The sequence below is a fragment of the Daktulosphaira vitifoliae genome, unplaced genomic scaffold (assembly GCF_025091365.1).
Source record: "Daktulosphaira vitifoliae isolate Bord-2020 unplaced genomic scaffold, ASM2509136v1 Scaffold_2, whole genome shotgun sequence".
In the NCBI taxonomy this organism is placed as follows: domain Eukaryota; kingdom Metazoa; phylum Arthropoda; class Insecta; order Hemiptera; family Phylloxeridae; genus Daktulosphaira; species Daktulosphaira vitifoliae.
The window spans coordinates 24,212,611-24,235,971 of record NW_026099573.1 but is presented as its reverse complement, the minus strand read 5'-3'; the positions used below and the strand labels follow the sequence as shown (position 1 = coordinate 24,235,971).

The window sequence follows — 23,361 nt, the reverse complement described above, 5'->3', positions numbered from 1 at the left end:
CATAAAATAGGTAAATGATAAATTAAATGACGACAATAATAATGTGTTTGTGACAATCAAATCTCTGAAACAATGCGAAAATCAGCCACGAATGATTTTAGGTTGAAGTGAAACTGTCAGAGAATAATCAGTGGGATGTTGAACTCAATAATAAATTATCTAACTTTGGTTAAGTACTTATAAGTAAAATACAATGGATTGAAATATACGAATTGCAAAGGGTACAAAATAAATTATACAGCTTGTGAATTCACCTGAATTACACGTTGGTATAATGGAGGGTTATTTTGAGAAAGGAAACATATATTAAAAGCTAAGTACTAAATAAGTACTAAACAAAATGTTCAACTGACCACGTCAAGTCATCGGACTAAAGTGGCGTTTTTATACAAACTACTAGATTTTATACTGACAAGAACAACCACAATACATTTCAAGTTTATTTAAACGATTCTTTTGTGTGATGACAAATCTGTGTGAAACCAACAGACCATGTATTTATGGATTTTAAAGGCGCGAATTATACTTGTATAATTCTATTAATATATAATAATACAAAATCTTTCACGACAATAAACAATAATCATTTGAAAAACATTGATTAATATCCCCTCATCAGTAAATAATTAATAAATGATATATACAGAACGATTCTTTAACGATCTAGCCACAATTAACATTTTTATTACTAGACAAAAAGAGTGAGGTCGATATATACCTGCGCATCACCTTTAGTCTTCTTGTTTTTCCTCGCCTTTACCCCAACTACTTGGGGTCAGCCATCCTAATATTAAACTTCCACTTGACACGTTCTCCTAAATCATCTACACACACACACATCAGCCATCCTCAATAACATCCCTCCATATCTTTTTTGGTCTTATTCTATTCTCTTCTTCCCTCAACATACATATCCATGACTGTTCTTACAGCTTCTGATTCCTCTCTCATCATAACATGACCAAACATCCAAGTCTGTTTTCTCTCATCTTATCCACGATTAACGCTAAACTTATACTTCCTTCCTATATTATGTTCGTTTCTCATCCTATCTTCTATAGTCACTCCATTCATTCATTTAAACATTCTCATCTCTGATACACTCATTCTTTGCTATATTTTCTTGCTCAACACTGAATGATACATTAAAGTTGGTCTCACTACAGTCATATAGACTTACCTTTCAGCCTCATTGAAATTATCTTATCACATAACATACCATACGATTCTCTCCACTTCACTCAACCGCACTTGATCCTGTGTCTTACATCCTCGTCAATACCACCGTTCTTTTGCATCAGTAATTCGGAATATTCAAAAATTTTCACCTCTCCTATCACGTACTCGATTATTGCCACTAAACTCTTCATTTCACCTACTTCGTGTTGTCCTTTTTCAAATTCCTACTTTATATACATCTGCGAATCACCTCCAGTTATTACTTTTATTTGTTAATAATTTTTGAAATACTGGTTCCAAAAGTTGTTATCGATCCATCAATCATTATATAATTTTCTAATTTTTGATAATTTTTAATATGCATGTTGCAATTTAAAATATTATAGTTGACACTCTTATAAGATATAAGAGATGGAACAAAAAATTATTTTTAAGTGTTTGGCGTATATCATAATTATAATAAAAGTTATACTAAATAAAGGACTGACTGTCAAAATAAGAGAAATATTAGTCAGGCGAGTCCTTCATTTAGATTGTGTTGGATGTTTTTATTTTTGATTATCGTAGTGTATCCAATTAATTATTAGGTATTTTTTATTATTACTTCAATTAAAATTTAAAAACATCGTATTTTATACTAAAAATTATTGTAATAAAAAGTTTTTGAAAATACCTTACGTAACATTATTTTCTTAAATTCAAAAAGTGATATTACAGGTGAATTTTTATAGTAAATCATCGTTTAACTATTATTTTACTATATTTTATGACAATATTTTACTAAACCATTTACATTTTCAATGATTATGTTTGTCTATTGTGTGTTTAGTTTAAGTAACGTGTTTAAAAATATATACTTAGATTTTAATACTCAGACAAAATAATTAGCTTAAAAAAACCTAGTATTATTTAATGGTTGTAAAAGTAACTAATTGTATTACTGTATCCTAGATGTTTTAACTGATGAAAATCATGATTGGATAATTGATAATAATCAATAATCGGGCATATTTTGAAATTTAAATTAATTATAAATGTTCACTTTTTAAAATAGATTAAGGTACAGAAGATTAAGTTGACGAATTCATAATGTCTCAAAAGCAATCACAAGGAGCAACACTTCCTTACTAATACATAAGCCGTTTGTGGTAGTGTCTATTATTCATCAATAGTTAAACACGTACGCACACATTAATTTTGGATGCGGTTAGAAATTCATATTTAACATGTTATAAGTAATTTTAGAACAAACGAATTTTGGTATTAGTAACCAAAATAAATCTAATCTCTTAAATATTCTAAAAGTAATAAAAATCATAGAAGTTTAACTTCATAATATTACCCCATCTTATTTTAATTTTTTTTTCAGAAGTTTATTGTGTCCTACAAATATTTCTCGATTTTCAGTTATTAATAATTTATTATGTTATACCTTATAAGGGTGTTAGTTTACTTTTTTTATTCGACAACATACATATTTATTTTATTGTATATATTAATTCCATTACAACTAAATATTAAAATATACAATAAATAATATTCCTAACATTTAAAAGATATAAGATTTATGTAAACTGTTTATAAATGGATCTATATTATATTTATAATCTAATTTTTACATAGATTGATAAGTAAATTAGACATTAACTAACTTATGAAAATAGAAATGTTCTACTTAAGAAAATGATCGGCCGATAACATCATTTGAAATAGTACTTATGAAATTATTTACATTTTTAACTATAGAGAGGTGGAAGAGCGCAACAATGTGTCATGTTAATAATAACATATCCCACACCTCACCTCCACACAGTATTTTAAAATAGTTACAACTTCTGATATAATTGGTCGAAAGATGTTATCAACTGGTCATTATATCATTTTTTATTTTTAAGCTAGTTAAATATGTATGTTGTCATTAAAAAAAAATAAATCAACACCCTTATACCATATAAGGTATAACGTAATTAACAACTAATTAATCCATAAATATAAAAATCTAAAAAATGACAAAAAGTGTTTTTTTAAACTAATTATTAAGAGAATTGAATAGCTACCATTAAATTAATTAACTTGTATGATTTGTATAAAGAAATAATTTACAAAAGATTACGGTTTGATTTTTAAAATAATTAAACATGTTTAATGTTTATTAAGTGGACCAAAGGAAATTTTAGGTATTTATGAAAAACAAATTTTTTGTTCAAATCAAGGCAATTTGGACAAAATATTTATTGGTTCAACCTAACTTGTTCTTAGTAATACTTCTATAAATTCAGATGTCATTTTTCATTAATGAGAGTCTATTATAGAATTAGAGTGTTCTAATTCCCTATAAATTGCGCCTTTAATAAAAAAGGTTATAATTATCAAATATTACTAGAGAAATAATTCAATTTCAAAAACGTTCATGAAAATTTTTACATCACTAGTTGTACAGGTTTACAAGTAAAATTATCATAAAACTGTATAATAGAAGATTTTACAATTTTATAGTTATTTACAGGCAAAACGCATTATTCTTTAATAGTTACAAGTCAAAATAATTTATACAAATGTAAGTAATTAATATAATGATGGATATCAATTTAATTAATTTAAGTAATGCATAATCTACAAACAACTTAAAACTGTATTACAACTTACAATTAAATTAAGTACAGAGAATTTTTTGTAAAATATTGGCAACTATAAAAATTGATCCTATTCATAATGATGCGGAATAATATGAAAGGGAAACAAATAATGTGCTGAAAATGCAATATCACATAATAATATGCGTATTCAAAAGAATAATGAAAAAATCATATAATCACAATGTTGTCCAAGAACGTTTACGTGTCACACAATGAATTGTCACAAATGTTGAAATTAGATTATAATACATTTCTATTGTGAAAACACGTTGTAAATTACGTTACTAATTTAATTGTGAACAAACATTTTGTCATCCGTCAAATAATTTTTGGGTGACTAAAAAATAGAAGTATGAATTACATTCGACCAAAATAAAAGAAACAGTGATAATAACAAATTCATAAATATATAAACTTATAGTGTATGTCTGTCCAGTAATAAAGGACGCCCGCAGAAGAATATATTAGGGGTGTAAAAATTACTAAAGATAGTTTAAATCATAAGAGCTCTTTCCCACACCTCAGGAGCGTTTTTATGCAGGAGTCTCGAAATTTATGAGACAATCTAATTTTTTACTGAAAATGGTACATCAAGAAAAATTTCAAAATATTAGTTTTTAAATTATTAAAGAGGAGGCTCTTTAATAATTTATAAATAAACGGTCAATATATTTTACTTTTATTATTTGTGGACCATACAAAAATATCCCCTCAAATAACATATTTGGTTTTTAAAATAGTAATTACTAAGAAAATTTTCCGTCGATAATTATTATTGCCGCAGAAACTATTTTATATTGAAAAAAACTCAAATATACATTAATAAATTTGATAATTAGTATTATATGATATGCGTTAGTTTTTATAATTTTTCTCAAGGGTACAATAGCATCCCTAGTCACCTCCGGACATCTTAACAAACAGTATTATTGTCAAAACAATTATCATTAAAAATTATTTTATAATAACTTAAAACAAGCGAATTAAGTTAGTAATTTAACGATACAATTAACTTAGATAACGATGTTATTGCTACCTTAACAAATTGAATAGCTTAATTGATGTCTTTGCAAATCGCTTAGTCGCCTGCGAGCTAAAGGATGACAATGACTTCCATAAATTATTATCATTAGATCATGTATACTAATGCAACACGATTTCTTAAACAACTACCAAACAGTACTATCAAGATGATAACGACATAATGTGTTGTACAATTAAAGGGCTTGGTGCAACAACTAGCCAAGTACATTTTTTTTTTAATTTTCTAGGAGAAGCAATTTTATAAAATATTATTCATTAAAAGCAGTTATAAAATGTTTTCCTAAATTAAATATTTCTACAAATAATAGGAGTGTAGAACTCGTGTTTCTACTGAATTACACAGAAAAATCATATTTATTCAAAACTAACAAAGTTATTTTTTGAAATAGTTAGAATTCCTTGATCCTTTGCAAAAAGGCCTTCAATTTTAGCACTATCTAGCCAATGTAATTCATTTGAAATAAAATTAAAAAAATCGAAAATCATTTTATTGAAGAGAGAAACATAGAAATCAAAATATTTTTATACCCATAATAAGTGTTTTCCTATTTTTAGTAAGTATGATCGTATCCCCCATGATATTTTTTAAACTTTAGGCATTTCATTTTAAAAATGAAGACATCTAAAAGCTACTTATAATTAGGTTAAATAACTGATTAATAGTTATTGAAATATTACTATAAAATTTAATAGCTAAATCCAATAAAATACAGTTGAAATATCTTCTTTTTTTTCCTCGCCTTAATCCCTACTACTTGGGGTCAGGCCACCTTATCCTAAATTTCCACTTAACACGATTTCTCACATCAGCTGTCCTCATATCGCATTCAATAATAGTTGAAATATAGAAATAAATTAAAGAGGGCTAAAAAATAACTATTGCAAAATATCAAAAAATAAAAATTGTCATTTTTATTTGTATTGCATAATTAGAGACAAATAATTAAAAATATACTTTTAACGTAATTCAAAACTGTAAAAATTATTGAAAAAAAAGTAAACGAAAAATATTTGCTTTTGGATCAAAATTTACTAAAGAGGTCAGAATATAGTATGACACTTACACTTGTTAGTATAATATACTGTAAATTTATAGCAAAACATTTTTAAAAAATCATTTAGAATATCACTGCGCATTTGATTTGGTGGAATGTGTTCTCATTAATCGTGGATTATCATACCCAATAAAACATAGCATCACATTTTATTAGAGAAATGTGTAAATTGTCTAGTATATTAGTAATATATCTAGTATATCTAATAATAATTCATTAAAAAGAAAATAAATAAATAAATAAATACTAAAAATCTGTATGGTTCACAGATACTTGCTGAAAGTTATTAAAGAAATTTATGTCTGTAGACTGTACAAATAAATGACTGCTTACAGTATTTTTTCTTTAACTGCGTACTAATTCTCTGTTTTCCTCAACTTACTAGTAAATTTTATGAGCTTAATTTTATAATCCAGTTATAAATTAAAAAAAAAAATTGGATATTACAATTTTTCATTTTGTAGTATCGTTGTAGTCGATTTAAAAAGACTCATGTAGTGTACGTCATAGTTGGTGATGAGCACTTCCCCGGGAAAGTTATTTTTGGTGTATTCCCAAGTAATCTACAACATAGTAGTTAACCTCGAGAGTAACGGGACAGTGCTTATCACTAGTTATAATAAGACGTAAATAATTGAAAAAATATCTTGATAGAATATAGATTCTGGAAGTTAGTGGCATAGAGTTGTGATCAATATATCAAATTATATCTTTTTTGAGAAAAATGATGAAAAACCGTAAGTCTAAATTTTAATATATACATTAATTTTATAAACAAAAGTTAAATAAATATTGGTCTTTAGATAAAAATTTAATACTGAGGTGTTAAATTTTTTTAGTGTCTATAAGTGCCTGTGATCTATCTATATTATCANCACCTCAGTATTAAATTTTTATCTAACATCCTACGAATTAAAAGCATATGAATGAAAATTCCTAAATTTTTTTAGTGTCTATAAGTGCCTGTGATCTATCTATATTATCATCTAAATATTGAGTAGTCATATGCACGTAGTATTTTTTAATACATAACGACTCAAAAAATAATATAGAAATTATTATTGAACTTGTATTTTAATACTCTATCTTACAGATAATCCGTTTATCATAACTCACTAAATTACTTGCAAAATAAATAAAATATTGAGGAAAACTTTTTAGAGTTTTTTTTATAGTCAAAATTGCTGATATACAGGATCCGTATCAATATTTTCTAATTGACTAACTCCAAATTTAAATAATAGGTAATCTAGATAACTAGTCTAACCAATCGTGTTATATACAGAGGGTTGGGATTCAGAAGTTTTTAAAATTGAAAAATTCAAGTTTAAGTGTTCATTATAAAACTATTGGAATATTTCAGAAATAAAAACAAAATTTTTTTTAGAAATTATGCACTTGACCGGTTGGTTAACAAAAAATTGGAATACATCAAAAAATAGAAAAATGGGCCATTTTGATAGATAAATAATAGGCTTAGAATCAAGATAGACAATTAATAAAGACAACAGAATTAATCTATACTACGACTACTATTAATATACGACTATTATAAGAAGAAAATCAAATATTACATTAACCATCATTACGTTAAAGACTAAAATAGAAATTTTAAAACATTACCGTTTTCACTTATAAATTTTCGATATTTTCTAATCCATTAATCAATAATTAAGTTTATGGACGAAAAAATGATATTGCAGTTTCGATTAGTCAGGTGCATTAAAATTACTTTATAATAATTCTAATTATTAAATGCAAAGACTATAAAATTTGATAATATATTTATTAAATGCACAGTGTGTCGAGATAAAATAGTTTCTTTTGAGATAATTGATAACATTACATGTGCGGTTTAGTATAGCGAAAATGTCACGAGTGTTGATTATCACATAACTATGAATACACAACAGTATAACAAGTATAATAAAACTGCATATTGATAATGTTTACCTATCAAGTTGATTTAAATATTATTAAAAACGCAATTTTCCTAGTAACATAAACGTACTTTAAGTACCAATGAAAGTGTGTTTTTTAATGAAATGTTGAGCGAAGAGTGAAATAAATCATATCAAACACCATTTAAAAGTTATGTATAATACAATAATTGGTATTAAATTTAATGAGGATTCATTTCAACAACTTGATTAACAAAGTAAAAAAATGTTTTATGTCAAAGGTATTTAAAACTGACTAAAATCAAATGATAAATATCTAAAAAAAATAATAGAACCACTAGATTCTAAACTATAAAATTCATGCTGTATTAATTTAGATTATAAAACGTGAACTTTAAATAAATATTAAAATTAATTGAATGAATATAAATATAAATGACTCCAGTGGTCATATATTAGAGCCGTACTGAAATAATCCAGTGATACGAAACAAAAATCAAATCACACGCGACAACTGCTATAAGAGAACTATTTTATATGAATATAATTTATTCATATACATAAGTTACATGTAAATAGTATAATCCAAAGACCCAATCAGTAACATTTCAATGAACCAATACACGTTTTTCCGATGAATTTCTCAGAAACAAGTGACCTTAAAACATTTTTATTTTAAAATATGATGTAACACTAGATTCCTTAAAATGTTAATAACCTTTGAATTTTTTTTATATAATTTTGTTTTTATTTTAAAAAAATGCCCATATGATAATTTGTCAGATTTGTGAAAATAGACACTCGCGACATGATGTATTTATCTGTATTGTTTAATTTACATTTTTTAACGAAAAAGTATTTAAAAAGTCGATTCAAACAAAAATAAGTTCAATAATAATTATGTATGTATAATTAAAGTATGAATTTAAAAGAAAACGTTACGTTCAATCGATTTCCAACAATTATTTAATTATGATAAAAATAATTAAATTAATTATTTAGTTGACATATCACAACTACAGAACCAATTTTAAATATATTTACACGGATACAAAGTAGTAACGTTTTGTCATATAATGCATATTTTCTGTTAATAATTAAAACAATGTAATTTACTTATATCATATGAACGAATCTTAACACGTTGACGTTTAAATCTCATACCTCGCAATATACGGTGACCAACATGCATTGCGCACATACAAGTATAGAGAGTACACAAATTTTTTTCTTATAAAATTTAACCCCATTAAGTCATTGATATCAGAAAAAAAGATAGCGAGCAATGTCGAATTTGATACTTTAATTCTAGAATATTTTAAAATATCCCTCTAACATACTAAGTCAAATTAATGAGCAAAATAATTATGTATAATTTCTTCAGATGATAATTATTTTTCTTCCATTATAAAAATCCAATACATAGTGACTATAAGGTCGAAGTTTCTTTCAAGTGATAAATTTGAAAAAATTAATTAAAATTTAAAAATTAGACTTCGAGCTTTTTCTGCAAAGTTTATGCAATGTTATTAATGCAATGCCCATGTTATTTAAAATAACATGGGCCAATTAAGTTTTTCAGAAATCGCTTTTTTAATTAGTACATTATTAGCTTAGGTATAATGATAACGTGTATCAGGTCGAAGCTTAAGAATGTTAAAAAAACAATTTATTTTATAAAATAATTTTACTAAAATAAAATTTATATAATAATATTATTACTTTATTTACAGAAGTATATATATGGAATTGTTTATTTATCATTCACCAATCCTCTTATAATACGGTAAACTTCTTTTTAATGGAAAAATTCTAGTCCCGATTTTTTTTTGTATACTAAAATTAAATTATTAAACGGAAACCTCAACTTAACGGAAAAAGTTTAAATAGCAGCATTTCTGTTGAAAGATTTTACACAAAAATAATTAAAAATAATTTGTGTTATCATTTTGTTTAGTGTTATTTATTTCTTGATATATCAATTATTAAGTACTTTTCGGTTTATCTCTTATATCTTTTAAGAATGTCAACTCTATTTTTTTTTTTAATGACAACATACATATTTTCGGCCGTACTTCATCTCCAACCACATTATAAAAGTGTTAATAACTTCCGAAATATTGATCCGAAAGTTATTAATGACCAGTAATTTTCTCAATTAGACTACTAATTAATAAAACAACTAGTAAATTATACATGTTTCCATTCAAAACCATTAAAAGAGTACTCTTTAAGGGACAAAGCAAACCTAAAAAGTATTTAATTATAAATTAAGAAAAAATACTAGTCAACTAAGCAAAATAATATAATTTTAGAATAATTTTAGGAGTCAGCGATTTATCAATCACAAGATTTTTCTTAGCCACACTTCTCCTCAACTAGAGTTGTTACCGACTAGTCATATTTAAATATTTTAGAATCATTATATTCCTCACAAGAAACTATTACCGATAGATATTTATAAAAAAAAAATATTATTTTAAGAGCATTATATAGTGCTTAACATATAGCTGTTATTTATAAATATTTTATATTTTATACAATTGGAGTTCAAACCCTACCTATTTATATTAAGTTAAAAATTATGTTTTTAATTTCTTAATTGTTTTAGTTCACACTTACCCATCCAAATCGCCGTTAAGAAGCTTTTCTTCCCTTGTGCGATAAAAATCAGACACACGTGTTTTATTTAACTAAAAAATTCAAACCTCTTACCATTTACGTTTACTTTGGACTACTTCGAGGAAAAAGAATCAGTGAGATTTCCCTTTTAAAGATGAATTTCTGAGAACGTTTTTTATCGTACAGTTGATTATTATTTTCTGAATATGTTTTAACATCTACGCAAACAGTAAAATAACCGTTTTCACGTTGACATAAGTTGTGTTCGGGCTATAGTACACAATAGTAATCCATATATTTTTGACATTGGTTCACACCACCGTAGCTAGAATGTTATTTGGAAGACTTATAACAAAAAAATGTCTCACTATGATATAATTTTATTTATATTTTATTAAGTGATTGAAAATATTAGCCTCAAGTTTTAAGTTTATTCTATCAAATAATTGATTTGGGATGAACTTGGAACTGGTTAGTAATATTTTAACTTATTACTTTCGTGATTTTAGTACAATAAAGATAAATATTATTCTACATAAAGAGAACTATAGTCAACAATAAAAATAAAATAAAATTATATGTATTATCATTGCAAAACTCAAAAAGATAAAACATTATACATAGTTAGAACAGATGTTTACAATGTTTCCTATGTAAACCACAAAATACTATTAACACAGCCGTAGGTACACAACGCAAATGATAAGTTACACATCGGAGTCAGTAAATAACAATATTAATATAATATATTATTATTATCAAGATATTTATAGAAACGTATTGACAGAATTTTTATTCATGTCTTTTTTTTTTTAAGCTATTAAAATATCGTACCTATTATCACAACTATAAAACAGTCTCCTTATAATTTTTTTCAATTTTATATTTAACCAAAAATAGTAGTGTCGACTAATTAATTATCTCACGTAACCAATAGTGTTGTACCATTTATGGTCATACAACACTAGTTTGTGGTACTTATCACTTTTACAAATGTAGTGTATTTGTATTGCCTTTGGTCGTCATTCCCATCTAGAGCTACTAAGACGGTTTATAGAATTTTATCCCAAAATTATCCAATAGAAAATACACGTTTTTAAATTTCCAAAAGCTAATATCGGTTTATTTAGTGTAAATAATAATTGAAATTACAAAAAAAACAACAATGTAATACGTAGAGGGTAAACTTCTAGGCTTCAACCCGGTGTATAAAATAACAGCAATTTAACAACACGCGTAACCTCGAAACCCTCATAAAATCTTATGGCCGTTAAAAACCAATCAACAAGTACAAAATACAAAAATTAATTCAATAATTTATCCTGTCACAAAATAAATTAGTTTTAAGGTGAACTAAATAACTTGTAGTGACCTATTTTTGTACAGAATCTGATCAAAAACTTTCTCTTTACCTAAAAAACCTTTGGAACATTAAAAATAACTATAGTAAATATAAAATTCAATACATATTTGGGTTACAAATGTGTGACTTGTGTCTAAAAGCTGATTAAAATTGAGTTTTGTATAATTTGTTTGATGTTGAATTCTATGAGATTATAGCTCAATACTTCATTTTTGTAATTTATACAAAAATAAAACGATTATTTACATTTTAAAGCAAAACAGAATTCTAAATCATAAAGACAAAACAACAAATAAATATAAATTATTTTTTTTCTTTTATCTAAGTATATAAATTAACAAAACTTTAGATTGAAAATAAAGGATAAATGCTAAAATTAATCAAATCGATTTGGTGACAGTAGATTTATATGGAATTTGATAAATAAAGTTAGAAATATTTAAATAAGGCAAAATACATCTTAAGGCATTTAATATAAATTGAAATAGTTTTGACACTTGAACAACTAGTAAAAATCAATGAGTAACTTAAGTTACTTGAGTTAAACTCAAGTTGAGTAACTTACTTAGTAAGTTGCAAAAACGGCAATTGCAATTTCAAGAGTATTAATTCTCAATTAGTTAATAGTTTAAAAAAATACATTATTATAATAATATAATAAAACCTCCGTTTATTCAAAATCGCTGTAAAAATATTAGTTTTCATTGGTCGAAGACCTCTAAATGCATTAATTATTAATCGAACGAATTTGCGATAGAGCTTATTTCCTATAAATTACACGTTGAACTTTTAAAATTTAAGAATAAAATATCAGAAAATATAACGGAATAAAAATCAATATTGACTATCTAATGTCTGGCGTAATGGATTTTAAAGTGGAAACGTTAAGGCAAGTAATACACCTAATAACAAAGACAAGTGCACTTTTATATCTAACCAGAGTATCAAAGTTGGTTTACTAAACAAAAAAAAAAAAAAAAAANAACCAGAGTATCAAAGTTGGTTTACTAAAAAAAAAAAAAAAAAAAAAAGATATATATATATATATCTAATATGTTGTTGTTATCTCGTGACTAACCAATTCTTGTAGGTCTTTCAGGGTGAATCCGCTGTAGTCACTTTCGCCGTTTTCATTGTAGCAACAACATATGCGAAGCAAATCCAACATGAGAGACAGTTTTGCTAATGTTTGCTTTTCAAACTGCGTCACACTTCACCGCACATGATAATATTATTGATAGAACTAACGCGGTTTACAACGGTTGTCGGAAACGAAAAAAAAAACAACAATAAATTAAAAAATTGCACGAGCGACGGGCGTTTAGGGGAAGAAAAAAAAATTTAAATAAATAAAACGGAACACACGTTAGGAACACTGCGCCGTTAACGGTTGTTGCAGTACTGTAATGACGGTAATGGTAATAATAATAATAATAATAATATTATTATTGTATTTTTCCATCTCGAAACACGAACCGACCAGTTCGACTGGAAGAACATCGAAACCGTTTGTGGCGTTTTACCGCGCGATCCAACGACAACTGTTCATATTATATTTATTTACACACAGTCGAGTGTACACATTTCACACAAACCAGCACTAGCACGCGGTCAGTTGATAAAAACCGCTTTACAATCACATTATTCCCTCCTGTGCGCCGAGTTTATAATTATTTAAGTCGGTGTGTACACAGCTCGGTGCAGTGTACACTATTACTCCAGCAGTGGTAGCAGCAGAGGCAATAACGAGAGTAAATAATTGCAATTGAAGTACTATGGTATTAGTATATGAATTATGGACCATGGTAAGGAATTGATTTTGTCGCTAAACGGTTTCATTCATTATGTCCGAATCTTATTATCTACTACCGAGAAATAGTTGTAGGAAAAACAAAAGATTAAAAGGATTGCTTTACTCGATATAAATAATTTCTCTTGTGTGATACATATTTTCAGACTGTTTAAAAGAAAGAGGCTGAGACACTTCATAGCACAGCTTAATGAAATGTACAAACACTTTGGCTTTTTGGGTTTATTAAATTTTGGAGACATAATATTGTCACTGTCATGCTACACAAAAGCTTTTATTAAATAATACTCTAATTTCAACGATGTTTATAGTTCCAAATAAAAAATTTAAAGAAATTGATTTCTAACAATCTTTTTACAGAATAAAATAAAATAGTCATCCAATTCGACGTTTTTCTCAAAAAAAAAAAAAACCGCCTTACAGAGAAATTAAAATGAGTATTATAACGACAAGAGTGGTAATTTGGTTTACCCAAAATCTCTCATTTAAAAGTTGTGTTAGTTATCCAACAACTAAATAAAATTATGAATATTATCATATAAGCTAATTTTTCTAATTTAATGTTTTCTTTAATTGGTTAATTGGCTTAAAATTTTCAACATACACTACAATACATAAAAAACACAATTTGTGCAGTAAAGAATTTTTGACCACAGCTATCTTTTGGTATTTTTTCCGAAATCCAGTAATTTAAAAAAAATATATGCCTTTTGTATCATTTAATAATAAAGGGAATTGTTATATTTTATTTATACGACAAGTTGTTTTTATATTTACTGAGAATTTAAAAATATTTTAAATCAAGTTTACATAGTTCAAATAGTCCCATTAGAAAATGAAAGATACATAAATTATTAGGCACAAATATAGAGTGCTTTGAAAACTTAGCAACATCTGAAAAGATATTAGCACTCAAAGCAAATTTTATCATTCTTTTAAAATTTTGTAATGAAAAATACAGTAATTTCTTTTATATTATACAAATAATTATTATTATTTTTTTTTTTTGAAATATTGAGTGTGTGCAATGGTATTGGTATAGTATGTGTATTTAAAAATATATATATATATGTTTTAGTTTCAAAATTTATAGTTAAAATACAACAGTAATAGGAAAAATATGTATGTAATAGAAGGTTAAGTATATCATTTCGAGCAATGCGTGAAAAATTACTTTTTATGTTTGAACTTAAGAACCCTCAAGTTGAAAAACACTAAGTGCGTCTATGGTAAAATTATACTTAACACTCCAGCTGTTTATTAATATTTAATAAATACGAAGTATTTAAGTAGGCACATACTATAAGCAATGTACAGAAATTGCATCTAAGAAAATATTTTTGTAATAAAAAAATGATGACTACTTTTTTCAGATATAGTCATTATGTTAAGAATGACATAAAACTTGATAGTTACCAGAACACTTTCGTGAACACACGTTTTGTTTAACAACTGATAAATTTAAAAAAAAATTGCTATAGAATGTATAAAAATTAAAAAAAAAATCAATAGTTTGTTTCTAACTTATAAAGATAGAAGTGCACATAAAAAATTATAAATTTTAATGTTTATTAGCAACTTATAAGTGGATTACTGATAAGATTTTTCAGCAACTACCGCTATAAAAATATATTTATTAATTCACTCAAACATAAACAAACCTAATGGGGAAAGTCTTTAAGGCTATGAACCGTCCCAAAAATCGAGGGTCGACGAATCGAAAAATTTGCTGCACTTTTTATCTTAATTTAAGCAGTTGTGAAACTATTACTTTTAAAAATTTCAACAGCAATCATTTTCTTTTTGTGCATTTTTGTTTTTAGTTTTTTAAACAGATTAATTTTTATTATTTCAATAATGTTTAGTCCGTTAGCCATGACCTCTGTTAAAAAACGCATGGCCCAATAGCAATTGTAAACTGTTCATATATATGTTATCCTAAATAGGCCACGCAGTCATAAATGATTATATTTTTTAAGTTTAATTATAAGGACAGCTATATAAACATATATTAATATTATAAATGTATTTAACGACGAACAATGCAGCAATTCTGACAAAAATGGGGGGGGAATGAGGGCTTACCATTCTAAAAGATAAGATTTATATTATATATGTATTATGTATTTTTGTATAAAAACATATTTTCGTATGGGAGAAAAAAAATTTAAATATGTCAATAACCCACCAATATTTATTATTTTATCACTGTATTGAAGCAGCAATTTAATCATATTTTTATATTATATTTTAAATCTAACTATTGTTAGTTAATATTATTTCATTATTTCTGAGTATGAAATTTTAATTTTTAGTAAAAAATATCATTATTAATTAGTATTATTGTTTAAAATATAATTTTAAAGTTTTGATAGGATTACCATCGAGAGATGTATTTTTATTTTATGTTTTAAAATTCTAGTTATAACTTCATACATAAGAAAATTTTTTTTGAAATATTAGCTAATAAAGAATATAATCTTGAAAATAATCACTTTATTTTAATAGATAAGTTATACTTAGGCGGTTACTAGAAATTTATAAACACTGTTTAAATAATGTTGGTGGCCGTCTAAAAAACATTAAAAATAATTTTAAACGATTTTTACATACACATACATTTTCTAGTTTATGATTTATATTAATCAAAAAATATACTTTAGCGTGTAAAAACATAATAAAATATCGTAATTCGATTGTTGATGGAGATTCCATCGGAAACTCCATCGCAAACGGCTGCTACTCCAAAACAGAGTGTCTTATCAACCTCTGCAGAGTGCCAATTGGTAGTGGTGGTGAAGGGGAACAACGTACACGAAAGTGCTTTCGGATATTGTCCAATGCTACTTTCGGCAACGAGGCGGCCTTGGAGACCTTGCTTTAAATACACCATTTATAATCCATATATTAATTTTGCCTGGAATAGATTAATTCACGATTTTCAAGATTAAATCGATGATATAAAAAGTACTCCATAGTTATGCGAGAGATTTATTTCGACTGGTATTTAAAAATATTGAACTATAAAACTTTTAACCGTTGAATAACTTTTAGTAACAAAAAAAATATTTCAATATAACTTTATTCTATTGTAATCATTACAATGATAGTGAAGTATGCCATTTGCCTTTTTTTCTATTTAAAACGTTTATACAAATGTTAAGACACTTAAACTATAACCCGAGACGTTCTGAATTGTCAACGAAGTCTATACAATTGTGATTTTATCAGGTTCTGGTTATACTTGCTTTTGTCAAGAGAAATAGTAATAGATCTCTCAATGTTTGCCATTAATACAAGGTACCAATGATTCGTTCAGAAGAATTTAGCTAACGTTTTCTTAAAAAAATAAAATAAAATAATTACCACCCGTCTGTAACGCACCTCTATAATGTTGTATATTTTAACCTATGTGTTTTCTCAGTAACAACTACTTTAAACCTTGCGTATAATATACAATAAGAATACAAATACTGAATACGGCCAATATAATAGACTGAACACCATTGATAAAAAATGTCTGGGATAAATTATTTCAGTACATAGGTTGTATTTATTTGCCAAACAATAATTTATATGATTATTGCTAATCACGTTATTAGGTAGTAACTAACATTATATAAATGTTCAATATACTCGTACACTTGTGATGACTATGTCAAACTGATATATATATATATTGTGTCTTGAAACTAATATGTTGTACTTCAAATAAATGTAAATTATACTCAACTATAATCAAATAAGAGGAAGTCAATTTTGCCATAAAATTTATCAACCTTAAGAAAAATTTCATAAAGTGTCATATTGTCGTGATTTTTTTTAATTTATTTAATTAATTTTAACATTTTTTGATCTCAGTCTTAAAAATTTTAACGCTGTTTAAAATGTTCCACAATTTGACGCGATGGAAAAATTACACATTTGTTAGAAAACGTTAATCATATTGACGCATGATAAATAAATTATGTTAATAAAATACTTACCTTAATTAATTTGGCAGTATTTCTAGGCTTTCTATGATCAGGTGGAATGTATAGGTGAACTTTATGAGATAGACCGTAAGGATCACGTTCTGGCACGATGGTCCTGCGGAGAGGTAAACATAGTCGCCAAATAAAGTTTTGCAAAGATCTTGCAGACACACCATCCGTTTCCACTGGACTGGTAGCACTGCCAGGTACGTTGAATGGTTGAGTCTGTAATTGCGGTGACGAAACCACAGGTACCTCTAATTGGAGATGCTGTTCCTTATCTTCTGATATTGGACGAAGCGCGAAACTGGGCCCACAACCGCCGTCCATTACTGATTCGACCGGACTCATTTCAGCCAAACTGTCTTCGGCATTTCGTCGCTGTACTTGTCGTTCTATACGCAATTGCATTCCGGCTAACACAATAGCTTCGTCACTGCTGCATTGCAACACTCCCGAGACGACTGCATTTTGTAGCTAAAAATATTTTCCATATAAATCATCGTTGTAAATTTATATTAATAAAAAATTTATAAAATTATCAAAGATATTACTAGAATTTAAATAAAAACATTGTTATCTTATATTTTTTTTTCTACATTTATTTTTGTAAAGTTCAACAACGGTTAATATGTTTTGCCTCATTATGGCGAAAACTATCGGCTGTAACCGAATCTAACGTGACTGTACACAGTTATTTAAGTTTCTCATTATAGTTTGCAATCGGTGAAGCCATTAACAATGTTTCATTACTCTGTTAGTATTGAAAATCATGTGGAAATTTTGATACAAACAAAACACGCGTCCATTAAACTAATAGAGCAAATTATAAATTTAATGTACTATAGTGAAAATAAATTTACCTAATTACTCATGACTTTTGTATTTCACGGTCGACATGAAAAAATATAACACATTGATTTAAATCTTAATTGTAATTCGGTGGATAATTTTAACTACACTATGAAAATTATTAGATAAGCGCTGCAATGTTGCTATTAAACCCATGCGGCACCACGCTGTTCACCTTGTAGACAAATTATCAATTTATTTTGTTTTGTTATCGATTTTTATAAAAACAATAAAACGTGCTTGGAAATCAAAGGTAATTAATCAACAAAATTGATATTATTTATTTTTGTAACAATTAAAAAAATGTATACTAGAAGGGTTTCTTGTAAAAATATGTTCAAGTATTATATCTTTGTAATATATGAATTTTAAAACAGGGTTAATATATTTAAATTCAAATTACTGTGACTGACAAAAACGGACATGGTCGGTTTTTACAACCATACATGGTTAATTTAATATATAATTTTTAAATTCTTATCTCTTTAATAAAGAGTAATTATATTTTAATTTAATTTAAATATACTTAAATTAAACCGAAATGAATTAATAGGTTATACTTTAAAACACGAATGGTTTCTAGGGATAATCATGATAATCGATGGAAAAAAATCATAAAAAAGACCAATATTATAATACATAAGTCAGATAATAAAAGATCAAGGATGTCATTCATATCAAGAATTGAATAGAAAGGCAACTGATAGAGAATAATGGAAGTTGTTGCAAGCCCATCATTAGATTGAATACTGCATAAGAAGAAAAAACCATAGAATTAATTATGTACAATAATATTAAGATTATTTTCAAAAAAAATATCAAATGTTTAGGGAGGCCAAAATTTAAGGAAACTTATTTTTATTGTTTATTTTTGTCTATCTAATTAGACATTTGTTTTATGGTGATATAGTAAATAAATTACTTTGTTTAATTGTTTAAGTTTTTAGTCACATATATATAATAAGAAAATACATCTAAAAATGGTAAAACTTCGTATTTTTAAACAATAATTTACCGTGTTAAATATTTTTTTAGTAAATGTGTCTATAGGGCTTATTACATTCAAATTCTATCTAGTTTGGCGATGATTTAGTTATATCTCAAGTACACTTGAAAAATTACTTAAGTTAATATATATTTGAAGTTAAACTATATTAATAGATAACATGTCAAATGTTTTATCAATAGAATTAAAAATCGTCAAAATAAATACTTTATTTCTTTTTAGTGGTTTAACATAATTAAAAAACACATTGCAGTCAAATCGTATTTGTTCGGGACATAATCAATCAATAAATAAATTACTATTGTCAGAAAAATGTATAGCTACAAACAGGTAATTGAATTGTGTGCCGACAGTAATCATATAAAGCGAATAAATAACACTAGGTTCGGGGAATCCATTTTATAATATTGCAAGTATTTTGGTACGCTATGCGAATCGATAAGCATGTTCTTTGAATTTTCAGACATTTTTTCATATCGAAATAATCTTAACGTTAACTTGTATGAACTATTTCAACGAAAACTATTAACAATATAAACACCCAACAAAATACTAGGTAAAAAACATATTGTGTTGGTATTTAAAAAATAATCTGATTACGTAATTACTATAAATGCTATAACAAAGCTTTGGAAATATAAAGAGATCATTATCATAGGCAGTTTGAGACTGCTGGAATTAATAGCACAAAATAATTTGTTTTTTAACAATTCGTTGATTGACTAAAATATTGCATAGGTATTAGCTGATAACTCAAAATTGTCCTGATTTTTAATACTTTAGAATACATTAAACTCTATGTAAAAGTAAATTTTTTTTTTACAAATTTCTAACAAATTGGAATTGTTTCCATCAACTACTATAAAATTTATGAATTGACATGAACCTCGTCGATTTCCAATAATTTTTTAAATTATTGTCGTTATTAAATTTTTTGGGTAGATATTAGTAAATAACTAGTCTGTTTAAGACGAAAATATTCTTACATACTTTGTAATATAATTTTATTTCTTTATAATCTTCCTCTCTGGGTTCTTATTTTTTTAAAGCGCTTTAAAATATAATTAATGATTTTTATTTTATTTCAACTTAGGACACCTTTTAAAAATGTTATTCTGGTTAAATAGCTATCTAAGTTTAACATATAAATCTAGAAATCAATCATGATAGATATAATGTCTTATTATATTTATATTTATGTATAAAATTCAGTAATCGTTAAAAAAATATATTATTTAATGTCTTTCATAATATCTAAGTGTCCTTTTTTATTTTTCCAAAGTACATCAAATGTATTGGAAGTTCAATACCAGTTTTTTTGTCTTTCCTAAAATGTAGAGATCTCTAAAAATTACCGCTGATTACTAATGACTACAATTTAATATTTTTTTTTGTTTAGACCAGACACTACCAAAATAATTAATATAATTTTAATTCAACAATTTTTTATACAGTGAAATTTAAAAAAAGTTTTAATTTAAAAATATATAAAAACGCCAAAAATAATACACGTGTTTGTATTGAGTCGACATACATAAATTATTTTATCGTTGGGACACTAAGGATGACGTGTCTGACCTACAATATAAGAAAAATTACTCTCTTGAAGTTGACTATCGTCACTTTTAAACAATTCAAAAGTTGTAGACATTCTTTAGTAATTACATATATTATATTTAAATATTTCCTTATTACTATTAAAAAAAAAAATGTTAAAATAGATGTAATAAAATATAATATTTTCAAAAGATTTTGGTTATTTTTGACATAGGCAATGACATTAATACTTCATTGGAAGATAAATAAATTTGTTTGAAATAAAATTATATATATGTATCATGCAACACGACATAATTGTTCAATAGAAGTCTAGTATTGAGATTGTAAATAAATTAAAATGAGGATCTCTGTCCTATTAAACAAATTTATTTTCAATTAATTTCAATAGCGGGGGTTAATTAGTTATTGCCGTATAAAGTAAGATATTTGTTGATTTGTTTTTCATGTGTTAAGTAATGTTATAGAATATTAAACATTGGTATAATATTTCATGTTATTGATTTATAGCTAAACGATAGGTAAAACAAAACATAAATAAATATCTATACTCAACATTTTAATAGAAAATTAAACAATTTCGAAAGTGTTATGTTATTTTACTAGTTGATCTTAGTTTAACGAAGACTATTTTTTTATGCCGCTATTAGTTAAACTGGTAAGGTCTAATTATTTTAATAATATAATAAAAAAAAAATTATCTATGTAATTTACTTTTAAGAAAATAGTATTATTTTATTCCAAAGAGTTTTATTTAATTTGTAATAACATATCAATCAAAAATGTCAATAATGTATACACATTTTAATATTTAGGTTGATCCAATGAAGTAACATGAATTTACTACAACGGTTTAATAATTTTTCCTTAAATTATTACATGAACTTATCTTCATGAAATAACTGATTAATTTAATTAAATTAGATAAATTGAACTCTTTGTTTTTTTTTTCGAAAAACTGTTATTAGCACAGTGAGTTTAATACATTAAAATAATGCATTAAGACTACAAAATAAATTTACAAAAACAGGTTAAAAAACAAATAATAATTGAAAAATTATAAGACGATAAATGCAACATTGGCGATTGCTTATGAACAACTGTGATTTATTTACGGTATCAAATTTTCACGATCGATTGCAAAACAACAATTAGGAATGATAAAGATGCTAGCAGTAAAGATAAAAGTTCTCGTGGATGCTTCACATTAATCCTCTGACACTCACAGTATATAAATTCAATTTTTCATTTAAAACTCAACATCGCGTAAAAGTAAGTGGGATTAATCACAAGACTGATTAAAGATGTAGCTATTGTAGTTCGGTGATACAACCGGAATGGAACATGCACTGTCAATAGTCGCTAACCATTAGTAACTGTATATGGCGTTGACCATTATTACCATTAACAACATTTATAGTTTGCTACCAGTTGAAATAGTACACAATGTTAATATTGTTGCACTGCGATTGTTTCTAGATACATGACATTGCGTAACAGATATTTCAATCAAACACATACACATTGTTTAATTGTATGTGTTCTATAGTTCATGTGAGTGCGATATCGAGAAATTAAATATCATAATCATGACTATATATAAATAATACATTTAATCAAATTTTTAAAAAGTATCTTAGAATACTGCGTATTTCTTTTTTATGGATGTTATTTTTGAAAGCTATTGTTATTGACCACTAGATTTTTTCTACATAATAATTTTTTGTTTGAGTTTTAGTTATTTCTTGATTTATAAGTACCTAAATATTTTCAAGGTCTACCCATCGTCCTTTATTAGGGAACAAACTTAATTTTTGATGGAATGTATATATTTAAGTTTAAATGTTATAAAATGACTAAGAATATGAATAATCGATAAAAACTTTTCAGTTATTATTTCAGAATTGATAAACGTTTTTATACCTACGTATGAGTAGGTATAAAAACAAAGAAACGAATAACAAAACGTGCTGCTCGTCATCAGTCTACTTTTAAAAATATTATTACCTTCCAAAATACGGGTTCAAAAGTTATAAACTAGTCATTTTATTAATTGGATTATTTTTCAACATTGTTTGCTTATAAAATATGCAGTTGTAAATTGTTAAAATGTAAGTTAATTTTTCAATTTTAATTATTAACAAATTTTTACTAAAACTTATTATTTTTAATAAAAATTTAACATTTGAGACATTAAAAAAAAAAAAAGGTACCAAGTTCAAAAAAATAATTTTTTTGGTTTTTCTTAAAAAACATAGGAATTATGTGTGTATATATCAAGTTGAAAAAAAAAATAAAATTTATTTATAGAATAAAAAGTATACTAAAACTAAAATGAAGCATGTCATTAACACACGCAGTT

At 25.9% G+C, this 23,361-nt stretch overlaps 1 protein-coding gene across 2 annotated transcripts in view; it reads right to left on the bottom strand.

Moving 5' to 3' along the window:
* Positions 1-23,361, bottom strand: part of LOC126899057 (uncharacterized) — a 213,365-nt gene that overhangs the window by 17,938 nt on the left and 172,066 nt on the right. For both annotated transcript variants that reach the window (XM_050673580.1, XM_050673581.1), the window contains exon 27: positions 17,597-18,061. In XM_050673580.1, the coding sequence (XP_050529537.1) occupies positions 17,597-18,061 (465 nt within the window). The remainder of the gene's footprint in view (positions 1-17,596; positions 18,062-23,361) is intronic.